The sequence below is a fragment of the Chrysochloris asiatica genome, unplaced genomic scaffold (genome assembly GCF_000296735.1).
Source record: "Chrysochloris asiatica unplaced genomic scaffold, ChrAsi1.0 scaffold00069, whole genome shotgun sequence".
Classification (NCBI taxonomy): Eukaryota; Metazoa; Chordata; class Mammalia; order Afrosoricida; family Chrysochloridae; genus Chrysochloris; species Chrysochloris asiatica.
This window is the reverse complement of record NW_006408587.1, coordinates 413,816-439,219: the sequence shown is the minus strand read 5'-3', so window position 1 is coordinate 439,219 and position 25,404 is coordinate 413,816. Positions and strand designations below refer to the sequence as shown.

Genomic DNA, 25,404 nt, shown 5'->3' with positions numbered 1-25,404 from the left:
TTAGCCATCAAAGAAATGAAAAAACTACAGTGAGATACCACTTTACCCTCAATGGGATAGCTATTATTACAGCAACAAACAAACAGAAAATAGCAAGTGTTGACAAGGATATGACGAAATTGAAACCTTTGTGCATTATTGGTGAAAATGTAAAATAGTTCAGCCGCTGTGGAAAGTTGTTTGACAGTTCTTGAATATCTAGAACTATATGATCCAGCACCTAAAAGCAGGGATTCAAACACTGTTTACAGTAACAGAAAGGTGGAGACAAGCTACGATGACTGGATATACAAATGGTGTGTCCAGATAGTGGATTAATTACCATAAAAACAAATGAAGTTCTGGTACATGGATGAACCTTGACAACATTATACTAAATGAAGGATCATATACAAGAACCGTATATTATATGATCCAACTTATATGAAATATCTGGGTAGGTATATTCATAGAGACCAAAGTTTATTAGTGACTACCAGAGGCTGAGAGAGTGAGGGATAAGTTATTGCTGCAGAGGTACTGAGTTTCTGTTTGGGCTGATGAAAAACTTCTGGCAATAGATAATGGTAACATTTAATAATTGCACAACATGATGAATATAAGTCATATCACTGAATTGTACATTTAAAAGTGGTCAGACTGGCAAATGCTTTGTAACATTTTTCACCACAACAAAGTTAAATCTAAACAGTTTGTCTCTCACTATAGTATATCTTATAGTCTATACTTTACTTTGTCTTTATTTTTCATTTTGTTGGCAAATCCTCATGACTAAATTTTTTTCTTTTTTTAAAGAAAGCGTGCTTGAGCAATACTTTTCTCATGATTAACGATGTCTTTATTTTTCTTCCTTGCAATGGATGGATATTGTAGCTAGATAATAGAATGCTTGATTGACCGTTCTTTTCCCTCAGAATTCTTGAGACCAGTCATTGTTTTTCAGTATTTCCTTTTACAAATGAGAAATCAGATTCTTGTTACTATATTAATGGCCATTTTTTCTCCTATGAGGAAGATGGTAATATTTTCTTTGTTCTTAGACTTTAGAAACTTGCCACAATATATCTATATATATATATTCTTCCAGAATTTCTGTTTGATAGTCCATAAAGCCTAACACTCAAGATTTACATCTTTCAAAAAATGTCTTTTATTATTTTATTGATTATTTATTTTATCCTGTGGTGCTGTAGAATAAGCACTGAACTGCAAGGTTGGTTTGAACCACAAGGTCGGTGGCTCAAACTCAACAGCTGCTTCTCAGAAACCCTATACAGATCACTGAGTCAGAACCAACTTAGCAGCATTTAACAACAATAGCATTACGAATATATTTTTTCTTTTGAGTTCTTATAACATGGATATTGAATCTCCTGGTACTGTTCATGCCTCTTCATTTAACCCTCATAATTAATTTTTTTTTTTTCCTATTTGACTGTCCTTTAGAAAAAATTCTTCCCGAGCACTAATTTGCCTTTAGCTGTATTCTTTCTGATATTCAGTCCATCTATTAGATATTTAAGAAATGTGGGGTTTTTTCCCCAATCATTTTGTTTCCAGAATCTACTTGTTTTATTTATCCTTTTCCAAGGAAGCCTCTTCTTGTCTGAAGGATATGTTATAATGTCTTCTCAAATCTATAAATGTATGTTTGTGATGTTTTAAAACGTTTTCTAAGTAACCCCATTTTCCAGAGGCGTGGTAGGTTGCTCTGCTTGTGTTTCTTTATGATTTTAATGCTTATTGGCTTTTCCCACCTGCCTGATTATGCTTTTTGTCTGCTCACATTTTAGGAAGAGAGGCTAGATTGATAATTTTTGGTAGTGGATAAAGATTTTCTTAGGAATTGTAAAAGGTTTCTGTGACAAATCTAAACAGTGTCCATTTCTGTAGGTAACAGTGATAATAGTAACAGATAACCAAAGCAGATCTCATGAATCGGCTTCCCTTTAGAAAATACGTGGGAAAACATCCATTATCTTTTCATTACATTTCCCCACAAACTTTTGAAGCCCCCTCCTGTGAGCTGGAGACAAGCTGGGAAACTACAAAGCTGTAACATAGGAGCTTGTGTACATTCAGGAATTTCTTTGCTTTTCTTAGTTGCTCTTTTTGTTTTCCTTTTTTCACTCAAGGGGGATTTCTCAGAGTTACCTGAGGAATGCTCTCTGCTGGTGCTCAGTTGCTTAGTGTAGTCTTCCACTGCAGAGTTTTATTACTTTACACAAGCATCTTGTCAGCGCTGTGCTGTTGGTAAATGATGCCATTGGTAAATGATGCCATTGGTAAATGATGCCATTGGTAAATGATGTCATTGGTAAATGATGCCACTGGTAAATAATGCCAATGGTTTAGAGACCAAGAAAATTGTTCAACTCTGGCTGTCCTTGTATTCTACCACCACCATCACACAGTCTACACGCACTGCCAACTTGTCCTAAAATCTCACTTCCTTTGTGTTGTTGGATGGCTTCAAGATGATTTTGGCTCAGAAATTTTACCAAGGTATGTCTTATATAAATTTTACCAAGGAATATCAAAAAGTGTGTGGGAAAATGGAAATCTTTAAAAATTGTCTTTTAGATCCATTTTTCTATGAACTTTTCAAAGCCCTCATTATGTGTCTTCTGTCCATAAAGCCTAGCTCTGGGAAGATTGAGATCTAGCCTGTAATCCTTACAGGAGCTGCTGAGTAGGTTTGAACTGCCAACCTTATGTTACCAGTTAATCATTTCACTAGCAAGGGTCCTGACTGCTTTAGTAAAACCAGTTTCTGTCAAATTGATTCCAACTCATAGCTCCCCTATATTGTTGGTGTTGTTGAATGCTGTCGAGTCATTAAGACAGAATAAAACTGTCCCATTGTATTTCTAAGGTTGTAATCTTTCAGAAGCAGACTGCGACATCTTTCTCTCTTAGAGTTCCGCCAGTGGGTTTGAACCACCAACCTTTTGTGTATCTGTTAAGCACTTACCCACAGGGTGCCTTATTTCTTTTATTGTTGTTGTTGTTAAGCATCATCGAGTCAGTCCTGAATCATAGTGACCCTGTATAGGGTTTTTGAGCAGTAGCTGGTGGGTGTGAACCACCAACCTCCTTGTGGTTAGTAGTTCAGTATTTAGCGTACAGCACCATACCAAGACTGTTATGAGTTATGAGTTAACTGTTGTTTGTTAATTATCACTATGTTATTGTTAAATGCCATCCAGTCTGTTCCAACTCAGAGTGACCCTGTATAGGGTTTCCAAGGCTTTCAATCTTTGTGGGAGTCGAAAGCCTCATCTTTCTCCTGTGGAACAGCTGGTGGGCTCAAAATGCCAACTTTATGGTTCATAGTCCAGTGCTTATCCCACAGAGCCACCGTGCTCCCTCTCATTGCTTTTATTATTGTTGTTAAGTGCCATCGAATCTGTTCTGACTCATAGAGACCCTTTGTGGGGTTTTCAGGGAGCAGCTGGTGAGTTTGAACTACCATCTTGCGGTTCAAACCGACCTTGTGGTCCAGTGCTTTGCCCCACAGCACCACACCAGAACTCCTCTCATCATTCTGGTGGTAGTGGTTGTGTGCCACTGAGTCGGTGCCAACTCATAGCGACACTGGAGAGGGTTTCCGAGGCTGCAAATCTTTATGGGAGCAGAAAGCCTCAGCGTTCTCCTGCAGAGCAGCTGGTAGGTTCGAACTGCTGACCTTTTTGTTAGCAGCCCAGCTTGTAATCCACTACACTACCAGGGTTCCTCTTCTTGTCATTATGGTCCCCTAAAATTTTTCTCTATAGCATAATACTCTAACTTCTACCTAAAGTTTTATAGAAGTACCTATTAAGTAAATATATTTAATCCTTAAATGTAATCATGAAGGGGCCATGCCTAGCCGTTAATAATTTTCACGCAACTTCTCTCCCACTATGTACGTGTACTGAGTAAGCCTGGTTTTAGTGGATCCCAAAGTTGGACTTGGCATCTCTTTGCAAGCAATACTTATACCATAGTCACTCACACTGAGGAAGAAGTCTTCATCTGAAGTAATTTTGGCAATTTAAAATCTGGTTTTCTCTCTTCTGAGAAGATAATGAAGCTTTCTGGAGTCTTCCTTCCTCTTGTCCCTAATATTTTTCTCACTTAAACTTACATTCTAATTCTAAACTAGTTGATGGGTTGGTTGTGGAGTCAAGATCTAATTATTTCTCTCTTTATTAGTTTTTGAGGAGATTTAAACATGCTTGTCGTTGCTGTTGTTAAGTGCTTTTGAGTCGGTTCTGACCCATAGCGACCCTGTATAGGGTTTCTAAGGAGCAGCTGGTGAGCTTGAACCGCCGACCTTAGAGTTCAAACAGCTTTGCAGTCTGGCGCATTAACCCACAGCACCACACCAGGACTCCGTTAAACATGCTACCACCATTTAATCCTGCTGCCCACGACAGCACATAAGACATCTCTGACTGTATAAAAGCTCTACTGCCAAGTCAATTCCTACTTACAGCAACCCTACAGGATAAAGTAGAACTGCTGCATCGGGTTTCTGAAGCTGAAAATTTTTACGGACATAAACTGCCCTCATCTCTGTTCCACAATGCTACCTTTTTGGTTAGCAGCCAACTGCTTAATTCAGTGCGCACCAAGGCTCCTTTAAGACTGTATATTACAGAGAAATGATAGTTCCTTCTTATAATAAGGGATCATTAACTTTCTTCCTTCTCTTCCTTTCATTTTCTCTTTCCATGTTATTAAAAGTGCTGTCTTTTTTTTTCCTAGTGAAAGATTTAGCTGAACCATTCTGTAGTTGTTTTCTGCATTTATTTTCTCCCACCCTTATTAGAATGTCAGCATTGGAGCATCAATGCATATATATGGCAAAATTGTTGGTATTAATTCAAAGTTATTGCATTGATTCCTTACTGGAAATATTGTTCTCCACTTGATTTATTCTGATATATGTATACTTGATGTAAATTTTATATTTTTAATATTAGTTTTTAGGAGTTCTTTGTTATTTAACATGATCCCAAGTTGTAATTCTCTATGGAAGAAGGGAATGGCAAATTATTTTAATGCCTTTTATTGTTTTTGTTTCTAGCTTATTCTACTAAGCTCAACAAATTTCCTGTATTTAATATTAATGATGACTTGAATGATCTGTGTACCAGTGCAGTGAGCCCAAATACTACCAAAGCCACACGGTACGCCTTGAATGTGTGGCGATATTGGTGCATGACCAACGGGCTCAAAGACCACACAGACATCACCAAGGTAAGGAGCTCTTGAGTTCACTTCTTTCAGCCAAATTCACTGAGCATCTTTCAAGTGTCAGGCACTGTGCTAAGCAAGGCGGGAAACAAAACAGTTGCATTCTGTGTGGAGAAACTTTGAAAGCATATAAAATTGAAAGAAAAATAATTGCCACGTTGTTGTTAACTGCCGTTCATTCCTTCCTGAACCCTGGCAACCCTGTGTTGGGTTTCCAAGGAGCAGCTGGTGAGTTTGAACTGCCTACTCTGCAGTTCAAACTGACTTTGTAGTCGAGTGCTTATCCTACAATGCCACACCAGGACTCCAAATCACCATAACTGTCAGAATTTAATAAATGTTCTGTGAATTTACAGATGAGAAATACAGAATACTTCAGATGGGTAACTTAATTTCAGCATTGTGAATAGCCATGTTTTGAGGGAGAGGAGGACTTGAACCTTTGATGAATAATGTAAGGAAGAGTGAAATTGGGAGGATGAACTCGCTTGACTGCAAAAGGGGCTTGATATATGGAAATGGTTATTATTGTTAAGTGTCATCGAGTCAGTTCCAACTCATAGCGACTCTGTATAGGGTTTCCGAGACTTGAAACCTTTGTGGGAGCAGAAAACCTCATCTCTTTCCTGTGGAGCAATTGGTGGATTCAAACCACCAGCCTTTTGGTTCCCAGTGCATTGCTTAGCCTATAAAGCCACACTAGGACTCCAAGTTGAAGTTGGAGGTATGCATTTAAATGCCTTGTAAATAGTTGTTATAGTTGAAACCCTAGGGGTGGATGAGATCTTAGAGTTGTAGTTAGTGTGTTTAGGGAATCAACAAAAGATCCAATAGGAAGCCCAGGTTTTATTTCTGGTAATATGTTACACTAGACATTGAGGGATGTACTTGGAAGAAGAAAGGAAAACATTTGTTGAGCCAATAAAAGGAGAGCTGAAATGGGAGCTAGGAGAAGTCAGCATAGATGGAAAATAGAGTTCTCCCTGAGAGCAAATGTGGATACGATTATTAAGGAAGGAAAGAGAAAGGCAGAATCTTTTATTAAGGAGGCAACCCTGAAAGGGACTTAAAGAAGTTCTAAGTCACAGCATCCCTTGGCTCCTAGACAAATCATATGCTAACAGTTCTTGAAGAGAAACATCTAAAATGTAGATGCTTAAGGGTTTTTTTGTTTTGTTTTGTTTTGTTTTTTTATTATTAAGGTCAATCAAAAATGTGCTCATTAAAAAAAGAAGAAATCACCAACCACTAAAAAAATAGATCACCATGAGTGAAGATGAGTAAAACAATAAACAACAGATGTAAATACCAAGGACTGTAGATAGTAGATTCTATACTAAATACATGAAATGTTTACAGGAAGGAAAAATTAATAATAGTTATAAAACTGAATAAGCAACGAGTTATTCAGTTTGAAATGATCTAGCAGATCTGAAATAAAATAGAAATCTCCATTTTTGGCCATAGGGAATAAAATTCTGGAATTCCCTTCTGCTGTAACAACAAACAACTATACAAGTTCATGAAATAACCTTTCAAGTAGAACAGGCTGCACTGGACTGGGATCCCTAGTAGAGGGGAAACAAAGATGGTTACTGCCATCCTTAGGCTTTCAGCCTAGAGACAATTTATGGACTTCACTGAGTGGAAGGAGAACCCAGAACTAACAATCTTGCTGAATTAAGGGGAGACTGAGATCAAATTTCAGAGATTTATGGGTCAGGGTGCCAAAAAGAAGTTTCAGCATTTATTAAAGAAATGCACCAATACCCAGAATCCAATGATGTAAAATTTACAGTGTCTAGCATCTAAATGGAGTCCTGGTATGGTGCTGTAGGGTAAGCATTGGACTCCTAACTTCAAAGTTCAAACCCACCAACCACTCCTTAAAAATCCTTAAACAGAGTCGTTGTTACTCATAACCAACTCGATGGCACACAACAACAGCAGTATCTAAATAGTACTAGACACAGTAAGAAGCAGGAACATGTGATCCATATCTAGGAGGATAAAAATAATTATGTCTCCTACTTCCTGCAAATTTGCAGGACCAGATTTACCTTACTGTTTGAAACAACCAAATAGCAAGCAAAATATACAAAACAATGATTTGCAAAGTACTGTTTGTCTGACAGAGAAGGACAGTGATCTCTGAGAGACAGGAACAAACAAGGTGAGTTCTATGAATGCCCCAGCTTACTGTCTTGAGAGTTTACAGACTTTGGTGCCTGGAGAGGAAACCCAAATAGTTCCCAACAGACTTGCTTAGTTGAAGAAATGGAACGGAGAGGCTAGAGAGACAAACATGGCTAGAATTTTCATGACAGAGAACAGCAGAGATCTGTATATAATCCTTTCCAAATGTTCAATTGAGTACTGCCAAGCTTATGCATGTGATTCTTTAAAAAGCACTTGAAAATATTAAAGGTAACAGTACCTGATACTTGCACAAATCTGGGGATAGTACCTATTTTCACCAGAATGGAAATATCTCAGGATTCATAGTATAGAGTACGTAAAAAAGGCCTTGCTTTAAGTGTAGGGAATAATTAGCCCTAGACTGACCAATTACTGTTGGAATCCTACCCAATAAATCTTAAAAGCAAGACTCAAAAATAAGCAAATTATTCCACAGTAACAAAGGTTAAGGTATTTATATATATACAAAAATATCTAGAATCCAGCAAAAAAAAGTTCACAATGTGTTTGTGGACTTTGTGAAATAAAAATTACCAGCCATGCAAAGAAATGGGATATATCCCTTAAATAATTAGTCAATTATAACCAATCTTAACTGACACAAAGTTAAAATTATCAGACAAGACATTTAAATAGTTATGATAACTGCATTCAGTAAGTTTAAAAAGTTAGGCATAGACAGGGGAAAAAAAAAACCCAAACACCCAAATTGAAATGTAAAATGGTGCTGCTGCTATGGAAAACAGTTGGGCAGTTCCTCAAGAAGTTAAATGTACAATTACCATCTGACTCAGAAATCTATTCCTAAAAAAATTGAAAACAGGGCTTCTGATACTGGTAAACCAATGTTCATTGCAGCAATATTCACCATAACCAAAAGGTAAACAAAATGTGGTATATACATTCAGTGGGATATTACTCAGACATACACAAGAATGAAGTTCTTATACATGCTATGTATGACATGAATGAACCTTGATTGAAAACACTGAAAATGGCCAAAGTTATGCTAAGTGAAATAATTCAGACACAAAAGAAAAAATATTATATGAAATAGCTAAAATAAATAAATACATAGAGACAGAAAGGAGAGGTTACTAGGGGCTGACAGGAAGGGGAAAGGTAGATTTATTGCTTAATGAGTACAGAGATTCTATTTAGAATGATGAAAACGGTTTGTAAATAGATAGTGTTAAGTATTGCACAACATTATGATGTACTAAATGGTATTAAATTATACACTCAAATTGTTTAAATGGCAGTTTGTTATACATGTTTTACTACAATCAAAAAACAAAACCAACCAACCAACAAACAACAACAAAATTGAATTTCTGACCACAATGTATAAGATGAAAAATACATTGGATAGTAGGCATATTACACATTAGAGAAAAAAAAGTATATGAACTTGAAAATATAACAATAGTAACTATGCAAAATGAAAAAGAGAAAAAAAGAGTTAAAAATGACAATAAGCAGAGCACCCCTGAGCTGTAGGAATCCTTAAAGAGAGAAAGAGGGAAAATAAAAATATTTGAATAATGCCAATTTTTTTTCAAAGCCCACACAAGAAATGAATACAATGATAGCAAGCCTCTTTATAATTACATTGCTTAAAACCAATTGTTGTTTTATGTGCCTTGGAGTCGGTTCCAACCATAGTGACCCTGTACCGGGCTTCCGAGGCTGTTTATCTTTAAGGGAGCAGGAAGCCTCATCTTTCTCCCACAGAACAGCTGGTAGTTTCAAACTGCTGACCTTAAGGTTCAAGCCTGATTTGTAACCACTACTACACCACTATACCACTACACTACCAGAGCTCCTTAGTAAAGAAAAAAACCCTAAAAAACCTAAAAACAACCAGAGGGAAAAACCACATCGTATTTACAGAAAAACAAAGGTTAAGGATGACAACAGATTTCTCATCAGCAACCATGAAATAGAAAAGACAATACAACATATCTTAAAAGTACAGAAGGAAAAAAGAAAAAATCGTTATCTTAAAACTCTCTATTCAGTGAAAAATATCTTAAAAATGAAAATTAATTAGACTTATTCAGACATTCAAAAGCTAATAAGAAATCATTACCAGCAGATTTTCACTATGAGAAATGTTAAAGGAAGTCTTTTAGGCAGACGGAAAATGATAACCTTGTGAAAATAAAGGTATGCAAAACACTAGAAATGATCACTACATGGAGAAATATATGTTGTTGTTTGTTTTTAACTTTTTATTGTAAATTGAGTGAAGCTTTACAGAGCGGATCAGTTTTCCGTTCAACAGTTCATGCACATTTTGTTGCAATCTCCACAATGTGCTCCACTTATCCCACTTCCGGCTTGTGTTTCTTCTTTCCATCATTCCTTCTTTCATAACCATTCTGAACTTTATCCTTGAATAAATACTGTATTTTTTAATCTTAAATGGTTGATTATTCTAAGGTGTGCATGTTTTTCTCCTGTTATTGTTACCCTTATTTGTTTTTTTGAAAATTCAGTCATGGGTATGAGTTTATTTCCAAACTTGAAGGGTAGGTAGGAGCCATAGTCTAGGGTTTCTCCCAGTTGCTACCTAACCAGTAAATCTATTTTTTTTAAATGGTTTTGAGCTTTGTTCCACATTTTTCTCCGATTCTATTCAGAAGGTTCTATTCAGAACCTTCTGATGTGATCCCTTTCAGATCAGTTGGTAGTGGTAGCAGTTCTTGGGTCTCAGAGACTGATGTCCCCATGGTCCATTAAATGCATCTTTGATTTTCTTCACTCTTTTCCTCCAGACAGGGAGAGACCTATAGTTACACCTTAGATGTACACTCATGAGTTTTTAAGTTCCCAGTCACTATTCACCGACATAGGATATAGACAATTGTCTTCTGGACGATGTTACTGATCTTGGTACCTCACAAGAAATGGTACTCAGGCTTGATAGTATCTAACAACAACAGCAACAAGATGTTTTCATACTTTGTCTCCTGTATGCTCCACCACATTCATGAATGTATTTTCTGCAGAGGAAAACACATGTGAAAATATCCTCTGTCCAACCTATACATATTCGTGTGTATACTCCCACTCTCCCTCACCCATTCAGCCTGTTATTGCAGGGTTGCACATGTAACAGTATTTTCCTCTGTTGCCTTTAACTCTCAAACTCCTCTCTGTAGCTTACCTGCCTCCATCACTTTTTGCTGAACACAAATGTATGTCTTTTCCTATTTAATCCTCTTTCAAAGATAATTGACCTTTTAAATAAAAACTATGCCTATGCATTATGGGGTTTATAACATGTAAAAGCAAAATGTATGACACATTAGCACAAAGAGTGGGAGGGAAGGAAGAAATGAAAGTATATCATTCTAAGATTCTTATACTAAATGGTGGCATATCACTTGAAAAGAGATTGTGATAAGTTAAATATGTAAACTATAAACCCTAAATAAACCACTAAAATAATGAAACAATACACCAATAAGGCAGATAAAACAAAATTATATATATATATAAATATTCAATGAATGCAAAAAGGACAGAAAACAAGGATAAGAGGAATAAAGAACTTCTCATCAGAAATGTCTCATCAGAAAGCCAGAAGACAATGAGGTGTAGCATCTTTAAAGAGCTGAAAGGGGGTGGGGAAAACCTGGCAACATAGAATTTTATTCTCCAAGGAAATAAAGACAAAGGCTGAGAGAATTGATTACCTGCACAACAATGCATGTCAGAGGACGCTCTTTGAGAAGAGGCAAAATTATTCCAGATAAAAATTTGGATCTCACAAAGGAATGAAAAGGGCTGGAAATGGTAATTATATGGATAAATATTAGAAAATTTTCTCATTTTAGTGTCTATGAAAGAAATGGACTGTTTAAAGAAAACAATAGTAATGTATTGTGGGGTTAACACAGTATATGGAGAAAAAAAAATGTATGGTAATAATAGCACAGAGGTCAGGAGGAAGAATGGAAGTGTAGTGTTTCAGCATTATGAGAGAACTATTATGGTATGTGAAGGTAGACTATGATAAGTTAAAGATGTACATTGTAAACCTTAGGAAACCTCGAAAAATACAAAACTGATAGAGCTGATAACCCTCTAGTGGAGGTAAATGAAATTGTAAAAAAAAAAAAAAAATGAATCAAAAGAAGACGGAAAAAGAATAGGAAGAAGGGAACAGAGAACCAAAAGGCCAATTAGAAAACAAATACTAAAATGATAAATTCCAATCCACCCATCTTGATCATTCCATTCAATGGAGATGCTCTAAATATTCCAATTAAAAGAGAGATTATCCAGGATGAAAAGCAAGACCCAACTACATACTGTCTTCAGGACTCTCACTCTAAAAAGAAAGATTCGCAAAGGTTGAAAGTAAAAGGATGAGGAAAAGATACACTGTACAAACAGCCGTAATGTAGTGCAGTGATTTTCTTCATATAGTTCTTTTACCCATAGTCCTTGTAACTTCCACCAAACAACTTTTTCTTGATGAGTCTGGATAAGAAAAGGTGGGAGAAGATGTAGATAAGATGATATTATTCAGTTGTGATCATTAATAGAGTTCATTGTGATTGTAAAAAAGTTGGCATTCTGTCATGGGTTTAAAATGAGCCTTCCCAGAAGCAGGAGTGATAAGAGCCAGGAGTGGAGCACATACTTGGGACCCTGAGCATTCTGTGCATTTTGCCTCCTTGGGTTCTGTGCCAGAGAAAGAAAGCTGTGATGCCAGAGCTGTGGTAAAGGAACAGCAACAGGAGAACTGAGAGCCAGAACACGGGACAGAGCAGTGAGCCTCCCAGCCCACAGAGCAAATAAAACTGAATAACCTTGGGGAGGAGGCTTGCTTGCAGCATACAGTGCCTCCAAGCATTTAACTGGGGGAACTCAATTTATTGATCCTTGGAGCTTATGATAGAGCTGTATACCCTGTGGGTATTTATCAGCAGCCTTGAATTGCTTTGTAATGTAGAGCAGGGCAGAGGCCTGTCCAAGAGCCTAAAATAGGTTGTGCTGACTGGAAGAACTATACCTGAACATTTCTGACTCTGAATTGTAACCTATAAACTTTCCTAATAAATCCCATAACTGTGAATATGATGCCTGAATTCTGTGTGGCCATTGTAATGAATTATCAAACCCAGCTGAGTGGTAGAGCGTCCATTGGAAGGGATGGTTGGTGCCATTTTGTTTCTTTTTAACACATAAGAAATGGAGTGGCTATTAATATCAGACAAGGTACACTTACACAAATGATTTTTAACAGGAATAAAAAGGAAATTTAAAAATAAATAAAGGGTCCAATTCATCAAGAAGGCATGTTGTTGTTAAGTGTCGTTTCCAACTTATAGTGACCCTGTATAGGGTTTCCAAGGAGCAACTGGAGGGCTTGAAGTGCTGGTTTGTGGTTCACAGTCCCGTGCTGATCCTACAGTGCCACACCTTGTTGTTAGGTGACATCAAATCAGTTAAGACTCATAGCAACCCTGCGTACAACAGAATGAAATACTGCCCGATCCTGTACCATCCTCACAAAAATCACTGCTATGTTTGAGTTCATTGGTGTAGCCTCTGTATCAGTTCATTTCATTGAGGGTCGTTTTCTTTTTTGATGGCACTCTACTTTACCCAGTATGATGTGTGTCTCCAGGAACTGGTCCTTCTTGATAACATGTCCAAAGTGCATGAGACAAAGTCTCTCCATCTTCACTTTGAAGGAGCGTTCTGGCTGTTACTTATAAAGCAGATTTGTTTGTACTTGTGACAATCTGTGGCATATCCGATATTCTTCACCAGTACTACAGTCAGAGGCATCAGTTCTTTGGTCTTCCCTATTCTTTGTCTGACTATCTCATGCATATTAGGTGATTGAAAATAGTATGGACTATTATAAAATAAAATCTACACAGGTCTAGGGTAAAAAGAAGATTAAGACCGCAGCTTGAGTCAGACATAACATAGTTTTCAAATTGGCATCTTTGTTTAACACTTTAAACAAGTCTTTTGCAACAGCTTTGACCAGTGCAATAAGTCATTTGATTTCTTGACTGCTACTTCCATGGGCACTGATTGTGGATCCAAGTAAATTAATTCAATCTTTTTTCCATTTATCATGATGCTGCTTATTGTTCCAGTTGTGAGGAGTTTTGCTTTCTTTCTGTGGAAGTGTAATCCATACTGAAGGCTGTATGTAGTCTTGGATCTTCATCAGTAAGTGCTTCAAGGCCTCTTCACTTTCTACAAGCAAGATCGTCATTTGCATGTTGCAGGTTGTTACTGAATCTTCCTCTAATCCTGTCATCATATTCTTTTTCATATAGTCCAACTTTTCTGATGATTTGCTCAGCATACAAATTAAATAAGTATGGTGAAAGGATATAACTATGATGTATACTTTTCCTGACTTTAAACCAGGTGGTATCCACTTGTTCTGTGTAGACAACTGCCTTTTGGTCTATGTATAGGTTTTGCATAAGTACAATTAAGTGTTCATAAATTCCCATTCTTAGTAATGTTATTCATAATTTGTCATGATCCCACACAGTTTAATGTTTTAGCATAGCCAGTAAAACACAGGTAAACATCATTCTGGTATTTCCTGTTTTCAGCCAAGATCTACCAGACATCACCATTTCAGGAGGGTAGTATATGATTAAGAACTAGTGGTACTGAAGGAAGAAATCCAGGCTGCATTGAAGGCATTAGGAAAAAAAAAGAGCTCCAGGAATTGATGAACTACCAATTGAGATGTTTCAACAAATGGACACAATGATAGAAACACTCAACTCCTTTTTGCCAAGAAATTTGGAAGATAGTTACCTAACCAACTGGCTGGAAGAAGTCCATATTTGTACCCATTCCAAAGAAAGGTGGAAACAACAGAAGGTGGAAATTACCAAGCAATGTCATTAGTGTCACTTGCAAGTAAAATTTTGACGCAGATAATTCAAAATCGGTTACAGCAGTATAATGACAGTGAACTACCTGAAATTCATCCAGATTCAGAAAAGGATGTGGAATGAGACTTATCATTTCTAATGTCAGATCATTATGCTGGTAACCCCCAAATATGTATCTCCTGTAAAACTTCTCCCTTGAAATCCCCACTCATATATGCAAGTGCACACAGTGGCGAAGCCATGAGATGGGTGATAGCTCTCTCATGCCACTCTGACCTGTGCAGGCTTCTCTACTTCAGTTGTAGACAATTCCGTGCTTTTTGGAGTTCACAAATAAAACTTTGGAGTTAGTCAGAAGAGAAATGCAAACTGAAAACCACAATGAGCTATTACTCGATATCCATAAGAATTGCTAAAATTAAAAGACTGACAGTATAAGACTTTGTAAAGATGTAGAGCAAGCAGAACGCTTATGCCTTGCTAGTCGGAATGCAAATGTTGTTGTTGTTGTTGTTAAGTGCCATCGAGTCGATTCCAACCCACAGCGACCCTGTATAGGGTTTCTGAGGAATAGCTGGTGAGCTTGAACCACCGACCTTCAGTTCAAACAGCTTTGCAGTCTGGCGCATTAACCCACAACGCCACACCAGGACTCCGGAATGCAAATGGCACAACCCAAATGAATCAAATAGGAAACGAGCTAATAAAATTCACTAATTAGTACTTAACCAAAAAAAAAAAAAAAAGAGGAAACCTGTATAGAAAACCCATATAACAATATGCACAAAATCGTTAGAAATCAAGGAAATGTAAATTAAAACTACATGGAAATACCACGTAATACATATTACAGAAACTATAAGAACTCTTGTTATCAGTTTGGGTGAGGGTATAGAGCAGCAAGAATAGTAATTGCTCCTGGTAAGATTGTATATTGACACAACTATTTCTAATATAATTTGGAACTACCTTATGAAGTTAAATATAAGCATATGCAAGAGCCAGTGATTCCACTTGTAGAGATTAACCCCAGAGAAACTTTTTCACGTGAGCACTAGGAGGTATAATAAAGGAACATTATTCTTAATAGCAGAAAAAAAATTAAAAACTGATACAATCCATCCGTGATCAGTGCAGTAGATAAATATATCCAATCCTTGGAGTATTATACCAATGTGGAAATAAGTATTACAGGCACCCACAACAATGAGGCTAAACCATAGAAACATAATGTTAAATGGAAAAAGTGATTTGCATGCTTTACAAGAATAAATCAAAAAGTATTGCTACAAGGGTTGCAGTTCATCTATGCACGGGTTTATGCCAACCAAAATTAGTTTAAACATATCTCTGCAGTTGGTGGACGGCTGCAGACAAGTTCTTTCAGTAATGTACTTAGTCTCATTAAAGTGCCTTGAAAAATGAGGTCCAACCAAAACAGCTGAATTCATCTGGACATCTGCTGAGTCAGTTAATTCAAGGCAGAGAGGTTATAGTGACTTTCTCTTGGGATTTCAAGGAGTAATCATGATAGGTTTTCTCAAAACACATCAGACAATTATGGAGACTTATAAAGGGAGTCCTGGTGTGGCGCTGTGGGTTAATGCGCCAGACTGCAAAGCCATTTGAACTGCAAGGGTGGCGGTTCAAGCTCACCAGCTGCTCTTCGGAAACCCTATTCAGGGTCGCTATGGGTTGGAGCCGACTCAATGCCACTTAACAACAACAAAATAGAGTGATAAGAAAAACTGACATGTTGGTGACAAAAAGGCCAGGAATTTTTTCCATGACAACAATGAGCCTGCTCATTCTTCCAGGTAGCAAGGGCTTCTTAGAAGAATTTCCTTGGGAAACTTACCAGTCCAACCTACAGACCTCGTCTTGCCCCTTCAGATTTGTTTTGTTTCCCAAACTCAAAGAACACTGAAAAGGAGCACAGTTTGAGTCCCTTAAGGATGCCAAAATTGCTGTTTTGACATAGTGTAAATCAAAGAGTGCAGAATTCTTCAGGAAAGGGTTAAAGAGATGAAACCCCACGTTCAAAAGAATATAGACCTAAATGGAAGATGGGTCAAGAAGCAGTATCTTCACATTTTGATACTTTTGTTTAATAAAGGGTTCTGTGATTTTGTAGCAATACTTTTTTGACTTAACCTCATATATGGAGTCCTGGTGTGGCACTGTAGGATAAGCACTGGACCGTAAGGTTGGTTTGAGCTGCAAGGTTGGCAGTTCAAACCCACCAGCCACTCCTTGGAAACCCTATACAGTGTCACTGTGAGTCAAAACTGACTCTACAGCACTTTACGACAACAACAATCCACTGGAATGTTTACTGGCAGACGTGTCTGCAACGTACTCTCCAAGAAAGTATGTAAATGTTAGAGGAAGTGGGGCTTCAAAAGGAAGCAGCTGACATATCTTGGTGCAGGACATACAAGAGGTCTTTATCCTATTGCACCGTTCTTCTACATTTGAAATTATACCAGAGTGAAACATTACATACTTAAAGTGAGTTTTAGAAGTAGTAACACACTTTGATGGCAATTTTGCAAGTCTCAAAAGCAAGCAAAACGTGAAAACATAATATATAAAAATACATGATATGTGATAGAATTGTGGGTGAAATAAATGAAGTGATCAAATTTAATATCATTTATTCAATGACGGATGGGGGGGTCAGAAGAATTGAATAAAGAAAGAATATGTTCGTATTTTCAATAATATTAGTAACGGCTTAGTCCTTAAGGTGATTTTATTTTATTTTTTGTGTTGATTTTATTATTATACATGTAGTTCATAACATACCTAAGCTACATATATTTTAACTAAAATAATATATCATGCATAAAAAGCAAATTCTAATTTTAAAAGTAGGATGTTTAGCAACTCTGAGGGCCAAGTGGATAATCAAGAGAGCAGGGAGCTCTCTTCACCTTGTATGAAATATAGGAAAGCCAACTGGTTCATGGTTGGCCAGAACCATGAAGAAGACAGAAAACCAAGGAGCATCTCTCACTTGGCAGTATTATTTCAGTTATCAGTCCGAAGACTCAGAATAAGCAGTGGCTGAGTAGGTTATTCCCACTATGGTCTCTAAGGTTATAAGACTGAACCTGGTCATAACTTATTAGAAACCCTCGATTACTTTCTGCATCTCCAGAATTTGTTTCTGTAGGTATAGTATTAAAAACTCTCTTTTATTGAGATTGAAGGTGTTCCAGGCACTAAGTTAAACATTACCAATCCTCACAACAATCGTGCTGTGAAAGGCTCAAGCATGTTCAGTCTTCTTAGAACAAAGGGAAATTTCTAACCTCATTGCCTTTAGTATTTCATACTTTTTGTGATGTCTTTAAAACTTCCTATTTCTCTGGCCTTTTGCTTCAGGTTGTCCAAAAATCACCTATTCCCACCCACTCCCATTACTATTACCTCATTCCCACTAACCTTAACTTTTCCTAGACCAGATGGCCCGTCTTCCAGACTGGGAAATTATTATGAAGACAATTGTCTGTAACTGGGAATCTATGCATTTCTACACAGGAATCAATGAAAACAGCTTTATTTTTTTGCACCTTGCACAATTTAAGATAGTATCAGCATCTCAGATGGTGAACATTTATCACTGTCTAGTGGAGTGTGCCTTAAACCCACTTTTAGTACTAATATTTTCTTCTTTAGTGCCTTTACGGTCTAGCGAAATAACAGGCAAGAGAAAATATATACTAGTCTTCTGTCATCTACTCACATTGAGTTACTAAAACTAAATAATCTTAATTCCATATTCTGAAGAAAGAGGCCAATGTTTAAGAAGAAGAAGAAATTGTGGCCTAGTGCTCCGTCTGTTGAATCTCACTCTCTTAGTCTTAACCCAAGATAATTTTAGTCTAGATGCATCTATAAAAATAGATATATAGCTGGCAGCAGAGGAGAGAGTTTACAACCCTGGATTATAGTTTGACAGCTGCTATACCTCAAACGTAGGTGCTTGTTCAAGTTGAAAAGCAGGGAATCTAATCAGAGTTCACAGTGTCATCTAAGTGCTGCAAATTTCATACTATGATCAGGTTGTGGTCTACATGTTTCCTCCGAGAAATTATCCTCCTTGCTGAGCCATCTACCCCAAGGTTGCTAACTCTATGACTGTTCCTTAGGCTTGCTCATTAGAATATGAAGCATCGTAAGCTTCAGTGAAATTTGGTAATATGAAAATGAAATCGTTTTAGTTGTCTGCAATGGCTAGTTCACAATTCACTTTGTTTTCCTATCAGGAATACTTGAAGTTCAGAAACATTTTCTCTGCTTTCATCTACTCCATATTCCCCCCAAACTAGATTTTCACAGTTTGAAGAAAAGTAACTTTTGGTTTTATTGGATTTATAGTCCGTCTCTTTCAAATGCCAAAGATTATTATGGTGCTCTTGTTGTTGTTTTAAAGTACCATCGAGTCAGTTCCAACTCACAGTGACCCTGTATAGGGTTCCCCAGGAACGGTTGGTACATTTGAACCACAGACTTTGCAATTCAAATGACTTTGCGATCCAGTGCTTATCCTACAGTGCCACACCAGGACTCCAGAACAATGGGATTTATCAGATAAAGTCAGTTTTTTTCTTATTCTGACTTTTATCACCAAGTTATCACCAAGCTTTGGTCATTTTTACAGACAGCCAAGTTTGTGATCCATGAGGGGTTTTTGGATGTTGGACATCATAAATCAATTCAAAATAGTCAATAAAGGAAATGATTTTCATGCCATGCCTTCTTAACAGATTGAAGACGTCAGTGATTGGGAGGCATAATCATTACAATCTGCTGAGAAAGCTGAGACAGGAGGCAAGATGGGCCAGAATAAGCAGTTTCTTGCAGGCAAACAATACAAATTTTTGTAACTGCATATTTCTTCAGGAGTTGCTTTCAGTGTGATTTTGCTTTGAACCTTGTGGTGTTCTGTGCAAATTGAAAAAAAAAAAAAACACAACGCTTTACATTCTTAGCCAGTTTGGCTTTCCTAACTTCAATTTTATCAGTTAATTCAGCCTACATTTGTCATCTCACTAAATACCAATTATATGTATTTCAGACCTTCTCAGGAGCTCTGATGGTGCAGTGAGTTAGATGAGACCATCTGCTTTTGTAAAGAGTTGTTGTTGTTAGGTGCCGTGGAGTTGGTTCCGACTCAATAACAACCCTGCACAGGGTTTCCAAGGTTATAAATCACTGGAGCAGAAAGCCTCATCTTTCTCCCCTGCAACAACTGGTAGTTTCGAACTTCTGACCATGAGATTAGCAGTCCGATTCGTAATCACTATGCTATGGAAAATCCTATGGGGTACTCTACTCTCTGCCCTTTAGGGTCACTATGAGTCAGAATCCACTCGACAGCAGTGGGCTTGGTCCTTTGTTTTCCAGACCCCTTAGTGTGTATGAAGAACAGTCATGAATGAGATGTAGTTCTTGTCTTCAGAGAGCTTTCAGTCCGCTCAGAAATAAGAATAGATATGGGCTGTGAAACATGGAAAAGGAGGTCATAAAAATGTAAATTAAACACTGTGGGATCCAGATGAAAGAATCACTTTGCTTAAGGAAGCTGGAGAAGCCTTTATCTAGGAAGCAGCATTTGAACTGGATATGGAAGGGTGAATAGAGATTGTTCAGATGCATTCCAGTGTAAGGACACAGCATGTGCAGACACGTGGAAATAAGAAAAGGCTTTGCAGTTCCTAGGAATGGTGAAAAGTTCAATGAGGCTGGAGAACAGAGACAAAGAGAACAAATTAGGCTAAAGAAATCCATCTATGTCAGTTATCTATTGTTGTGTAACAGACTACCCCAAAACTTAGTGGTTTAAAGCAACATTCATTTTATTGGCTTATGGTGCAATGCATAGTATTCTGGGCTGAGCTCAGCTGGGCGACTTTTTTTTTGGTGACAAAAATACATAAAACAAAACAAAAAAATTTTGCCATTTCAATCTTTTTTTACATGTACAAAGTAGTGCAGCACTAGAGGATGAGCGCTGGACCACGAGGTCAGTTTGAACCACAAAGTTGGCAGTTCAAACTCACCAGCTGCTCCTTGGAAGCCCTATACAGGGTTGCTATGAGTCAGAACTGAGTCAACAGCCCTTTACAACAACAACATATTCATGTTGTATAAAATCATCACTATCCATTTCTAATTTTTTTCAATACTCTTAAAAACTCAGTTCCTATTAAGCAATAACTCTCCTTTCTCCCTGCCTCCCACCCCTAAAACTGTTAATGAACTTTGACCTCTCTACATTAGCCTATTCTAGATATATCATATAAGTAGGACCATACAATATTAGTTCTTTTGTGATTGACTTATTTTAGTCAGCTTAATGTTTTCAAGGTTCATCCATGTTGTAACATACATCGGGATTTTCTTTATTTCTTTTTAGAACTTCATTTATTTTTATGGCTGAATGATATTTCGTTATTCAAGTACATATAAACATGAATATGCCTCAGTTTGTTTATCCAGTCCTTCTTCTGATTGTTATAAATGGTGCTGCAATGAAAATGTTGTACAAGTGTTAGTGGCGGTGGTGGTGGTGGTGGTGGTGTGCCAGGAGTTGGTTCTGACTCATAGCGACCCTGCATAGGGTTTCTGAGGCTGTAAATCTTCACGGGGGCAGAAAACTTCATCTTTCTCCCAAGAAAGTGCTGGTAGTTTAGAACTACTGACCTTGAGATTATCAGCCCGACTCGTAACCACTGTGCTACCAGAGCTCCTGTTGTACAATTAGGAGGAGCTTTAACTTGGAAAACAGGAATTGAAAGATAATGAAAATTTCCCACAAATTTCCTCATGTATCTGCTTTTATTCTTGTTTTTAGTTCTTTTGGATATGCATTTGTGCCTCACTAATCCACTCTCTCATCCGACATTTCACATTCACAGCAATAGCAAAAAGATCTGTTACCAAACCATTCTGCACATTAGCTACGTATATCTGGCAGTAACCAATGCCCAGGTGCAATACAAGAGTACCACTGGCTGTGATGACTTAGCTATGTGTCATCTTGGTGGGGTCATGACTCCAGTGGTTTGACATTTATGTAGTGAAGTAGTCATTCTCTATTTTGCCATCTAATGTGGTCCGACTCCATTTTTGGGCTTTGGAACCTAACCATGTTGATAAGTGAGAAGTAAGTGTATACATAAGAGTGAAATTTCTGGGTCATATGATCATTTCTGGGTCATAAGGAGTCCCGGTATGGCACATGGGTTAATGTGCTGGACTGCAAAGTCAGTTTGAACCACAAGGTCAGCAGTTTAAGGTCACCAGCAGCTTCTTGGAAACGCTGTACAGGATTGCCATGAAGTTGGAACCGACTCAACGGCACTTAACAACAACAATGATAATTTTGGATTTAACTTTCTGAGGCACTGTCAAACTTACCCCTACAATGACTGTATCACTTTTTCAATCCCACCACAAAGTCGGTGGTTCAAATCCACCAGCCACTCCCTGGAAGCTCTAGACAAGGTAGCTATGAGTCACAATCGACTTGACGGCACTTAAGAATAACAATAATAATAAAGGAGACCTGGTGATACAGTGATTAAGCATTTGCTTCTAACTAAAAGATCAGAGGTTTGAATCCACTGGCCATTCTGCAGGAGAAAGATGTGGCGGTCGGCTTTTGTAAAGATTACAGCCTTGGGAACCTTATAGACAGCTCTACCCTGTCCTGTAGGATCGCTGTGAGTTGTCATAGACTGAACAGCCTGAACAAAGTCTGTCTCTCTTACAGTTCCATCTTGAAAATAAAGCTTTCTTACCAGCCAACCTTCCTTCTCCTCCCATTACACCCAAGTAAGTTCTCTCTAATTGTCATTATGGGCTCCTAGTATGGCACTGGAGGATAATCACTGGATTTGGAACCACAAGGTTGGCTGTTCAAACCCACCAGCTGCTGCTTGGAAACCCTATACAGGGTCACTATGAGTCAGAACTGCTTCAACAGCACTTAACAACAACAACAACTGTCATTATGGAGTCCTGGTATGGTGCTGTAGTATAAGACTTGACTGCAAACCACTAGCCACTCTTTAGAAACCCTATACAGGGTTAGTATGAGTTGAAATACTTACAGTCTTTCACTTAACAACAGCAGCAGCAGCAACAACTGTCATTATAAGTTTTTCATATCCTTTGAACTAATATTTATACTGTTGTTGTTGTCAAGTGTCATCCAGTGGATTCAGACTCATAGTGACCCTGTATAGGGTTTCCAAAGAGCGGCTGATAAGTTTGAACCACCAACCCTTTGGTGAGCAGTCCAGTGCTTATCCTACAGCACCACACCAGGACTCCTAATATTGATACTAAAAACCTCATAAATGATTAAGACAGAGATATTTCAGGTGCTTTTCAGATAAATTCAAGTAAAAATCAAGCTGCATTAACTTGCTGTTGCAAAATGACTGTATCGGGCATCTTCCCGACAACACCATGATCAGTAGTAGAAAATGATCTGTAGATATTATGGTATTTATTTGAAAGTGATTCAGAGTTTGATAAGTCTACTTCAGGAATTCTGTACCGGTTTGTTGAATTTAGTTGAAGGTGGCTATGTTCCGTGGAGACGGTTCTGACTCATCGCGACCCTGAATGGGGTTTCCGAGGCTGTAAATCTTTACGGGAGCAGAAACCTTATCTTTATCATACGGAACTGCTGGTAGTTTCAAACTGCTGACCCTGAGATTAGCAGCCCGATTCATAACCACTGTGCTACCAGAGCTCCTTTTTGTTGAAGGGGAGGGAGGGAAATAATTTGCTAAAAAGAGAAGAAAGGTCTTTTACTGAAAGGAATAGCAAAAATTACAAAGGCAAAAAAATATATATATATCAATATATATTTTTAGACATGCACGTGTGTGTGCTCATTATTGTTTACTTACTTTTCCACTATTTTAGCCTTGGGCTCCTGGTGTGGCACTGTAGGATCAGCAGTTCAAACCCACCAACTGCTCAAAAACCTTATACAGGGTCGCTATGAGTCGGAACCGACTCAACAGCCCTTAACAACAACAACAACATTAAGCATTAAAACAATCCTTTGAGAGAGCATTGACTATTGTCCCACTTTGCTGATTGAAACACTGAGGTTTAAAGAGATGAAGTGGAGTCAAGGATGGAACCCAGATCTTCCAGCTGAAAGTCCACACTGTTCCTTCCACTATATCATGCTGTAGAGACCACAAAAAGTCTGATCCATAAAACAGCCCCTAGTGAGCTTTAGGAAAAGGAAGGAGGGGTCTGGCTGTCGGGGTGTCCTCAAATGTATAACCTCAGTGTTTGTCTCATTTGAGATCCCTGCAGTGAAGTTGAATGAGCTGCTCGAGAACTTTTATGTCACCGTTAAGAAGAGTGACGGCTCAGACTTCCTGGCCACCTCGCTCCATGCCATTCGCCGAGGCCTGGACCGCATCTTGAAGAATGCAGGTGTGGGTTTTTCCATCACCAGCAGCACGTTCAGTTCTTCCACTAAGAAACTCAAGGAGAAGCTGTGGGTTCTGAGTAAGGCAGGGATGTCAGGTGCCCGTTCTCGCAACATCGTCTACTTTTCCCTTTCAGATGAGGAGGAGATGTGGCAGGCCGGCTGTCTAGGGGACGACAGCCCCATCACATTGCTGTCCACTGTGGTCAAATACAACAGCCAATACTTGAACATGCGGACGCTGCAGGAGCATGCAGACCTGATGTATGGTGACATCGAGCTGCTCAAAGACCCCCAAAACCAGCCCTACTTTGCCCGGACAGACAGCGTCAAGCGGGAGAGTCGGAGTGCTTCCACAAAAGTATGTCATGGAAAAATCTACCATGAACATTCCAAGGGACACAAACAGTGCCCTTACTGCCTCCTCTACAAGTACATGTACATCCACCGGCCTCCCACCCAAATGGATGCCAAGTCCCCCTTCTACCTTACTGCCAGGAAGGAGGCCACAGACATGGGCAGTGTGTGGTATGAGGAGCAGAGGATGGGTCTGCGATCTCTACGGGGAATTGTCCCGAACTTAGCCAAGAAAGTCAAGCTGGAAAACTGTGAGAACTTCACCTTCGTCTCTTTTACTCAGGTCTCCAGGAGGCTGGGCTCCCATAGCTGTTACCAGTGAGTCTTCCCTGAGCCCCAGCCACTACTTTACCCTCCTGATAGAAGAGAGCCCTTCTCAGGAGGTCACAGCCAGATCAGCAGCAACCCAGAGCACTGAGGAGGCAGCGGGGACAATAACTTCATGGTCAGGTGGTCTCTGTCATTGTTGCCTGCTGTTCCTTTAGCTTTGGATTGTTTTCTAAATGAAAGTAAATGAGTCTAAATAATGAGCATGTTTTATCCAATTGTTTTGTCAGCTTTGTTAGATTACAGTGTACAATGTATATTCCTCACAAGAGTGAGGAAATTCATTTTATCTAGTGCCTTTTTAGCACAGGTTTTCTAAAAAAGAAAAAGAAGAAAGAAGAGGAGGAAAAAAAAGAAAACTGGCTAAGTAGTAATTAAAAAAAAAATCCCAGTAGCCTAGTAGCTTTCAAATGTTATGGAGAACATACGCTTTGTTGAATTACACTCAGAATGGGGAAGTAGGGAGAGAGGCAGTCATGTTAGCTGTCTCCAGGAGGAAAATTGCACTTGACTCATCTCTGTATTTTGTTGATGGATAACTTGGTTCCGCCGAGCCAGTAGCCTTCTTCCTGGAAGGTCTTAGAGCTCTGCACCCAGTCATGCTGTTAGGGAGACAGGAGCTGCTTGGATTGTTCTCAACCTTGAGAGAAACTTGATCTATGCTGTCAATGGAGACAGTTTTATGAGAGAAGATTAATGCACCGAAGAGTGTGTGTGAAAACAAGGTTTCCACTGTACTAGGTGGCTTTTTCACCACGAGGGAATTTCCAGGAGTGAGGGGCCTTGGAAAAGCAATCTGCCGTCAAACGTGAGAAGCAGAAGTGCCTAGTTTTATTTCTCAGCACCACGTGGAAGCTATTTTCATTTGAACATTATGTTTTTGGTTTTAGAATTTTTTTAAAACGC

The 25,404-nt window shown here is 38.4% G+C and overlaps 1 protein-coding gene across 3 annotated transcripts in view; it reads left to right on the top strand.

Moving 5' to 3' along the window:
- Window positions 1–24,870, top strand: part of KIAA1958 (KIAA1958 ortholog) — a 192,222-nt gene extending 167,352 nt beyond the window's left edge. The window contains exons 3-4 of one of the 3 annotated variants that reach the window (XM_006864667.1): window positions 5,075–5,247; window positions 23,687–24,870. In XM_006864667.1, the coding sequence (XP_006864729.1) occupies window positions 5,075–5,247; window positions 23,687–24,493 (980 nt within the window). In that variant the 3' untranslated portion in view covers window positions 24,494–24,870. The remainder of the gene's footprint in view (window positions 1–5,074; window positions 5,248–23,686) is intronic. The other 2 variants (XM_006864666.1, XM_006864665.1) reach the window with 2 other exon arrangements.
- Window positions 24,871–25,404: the final 534 nt, after the last annotated feature.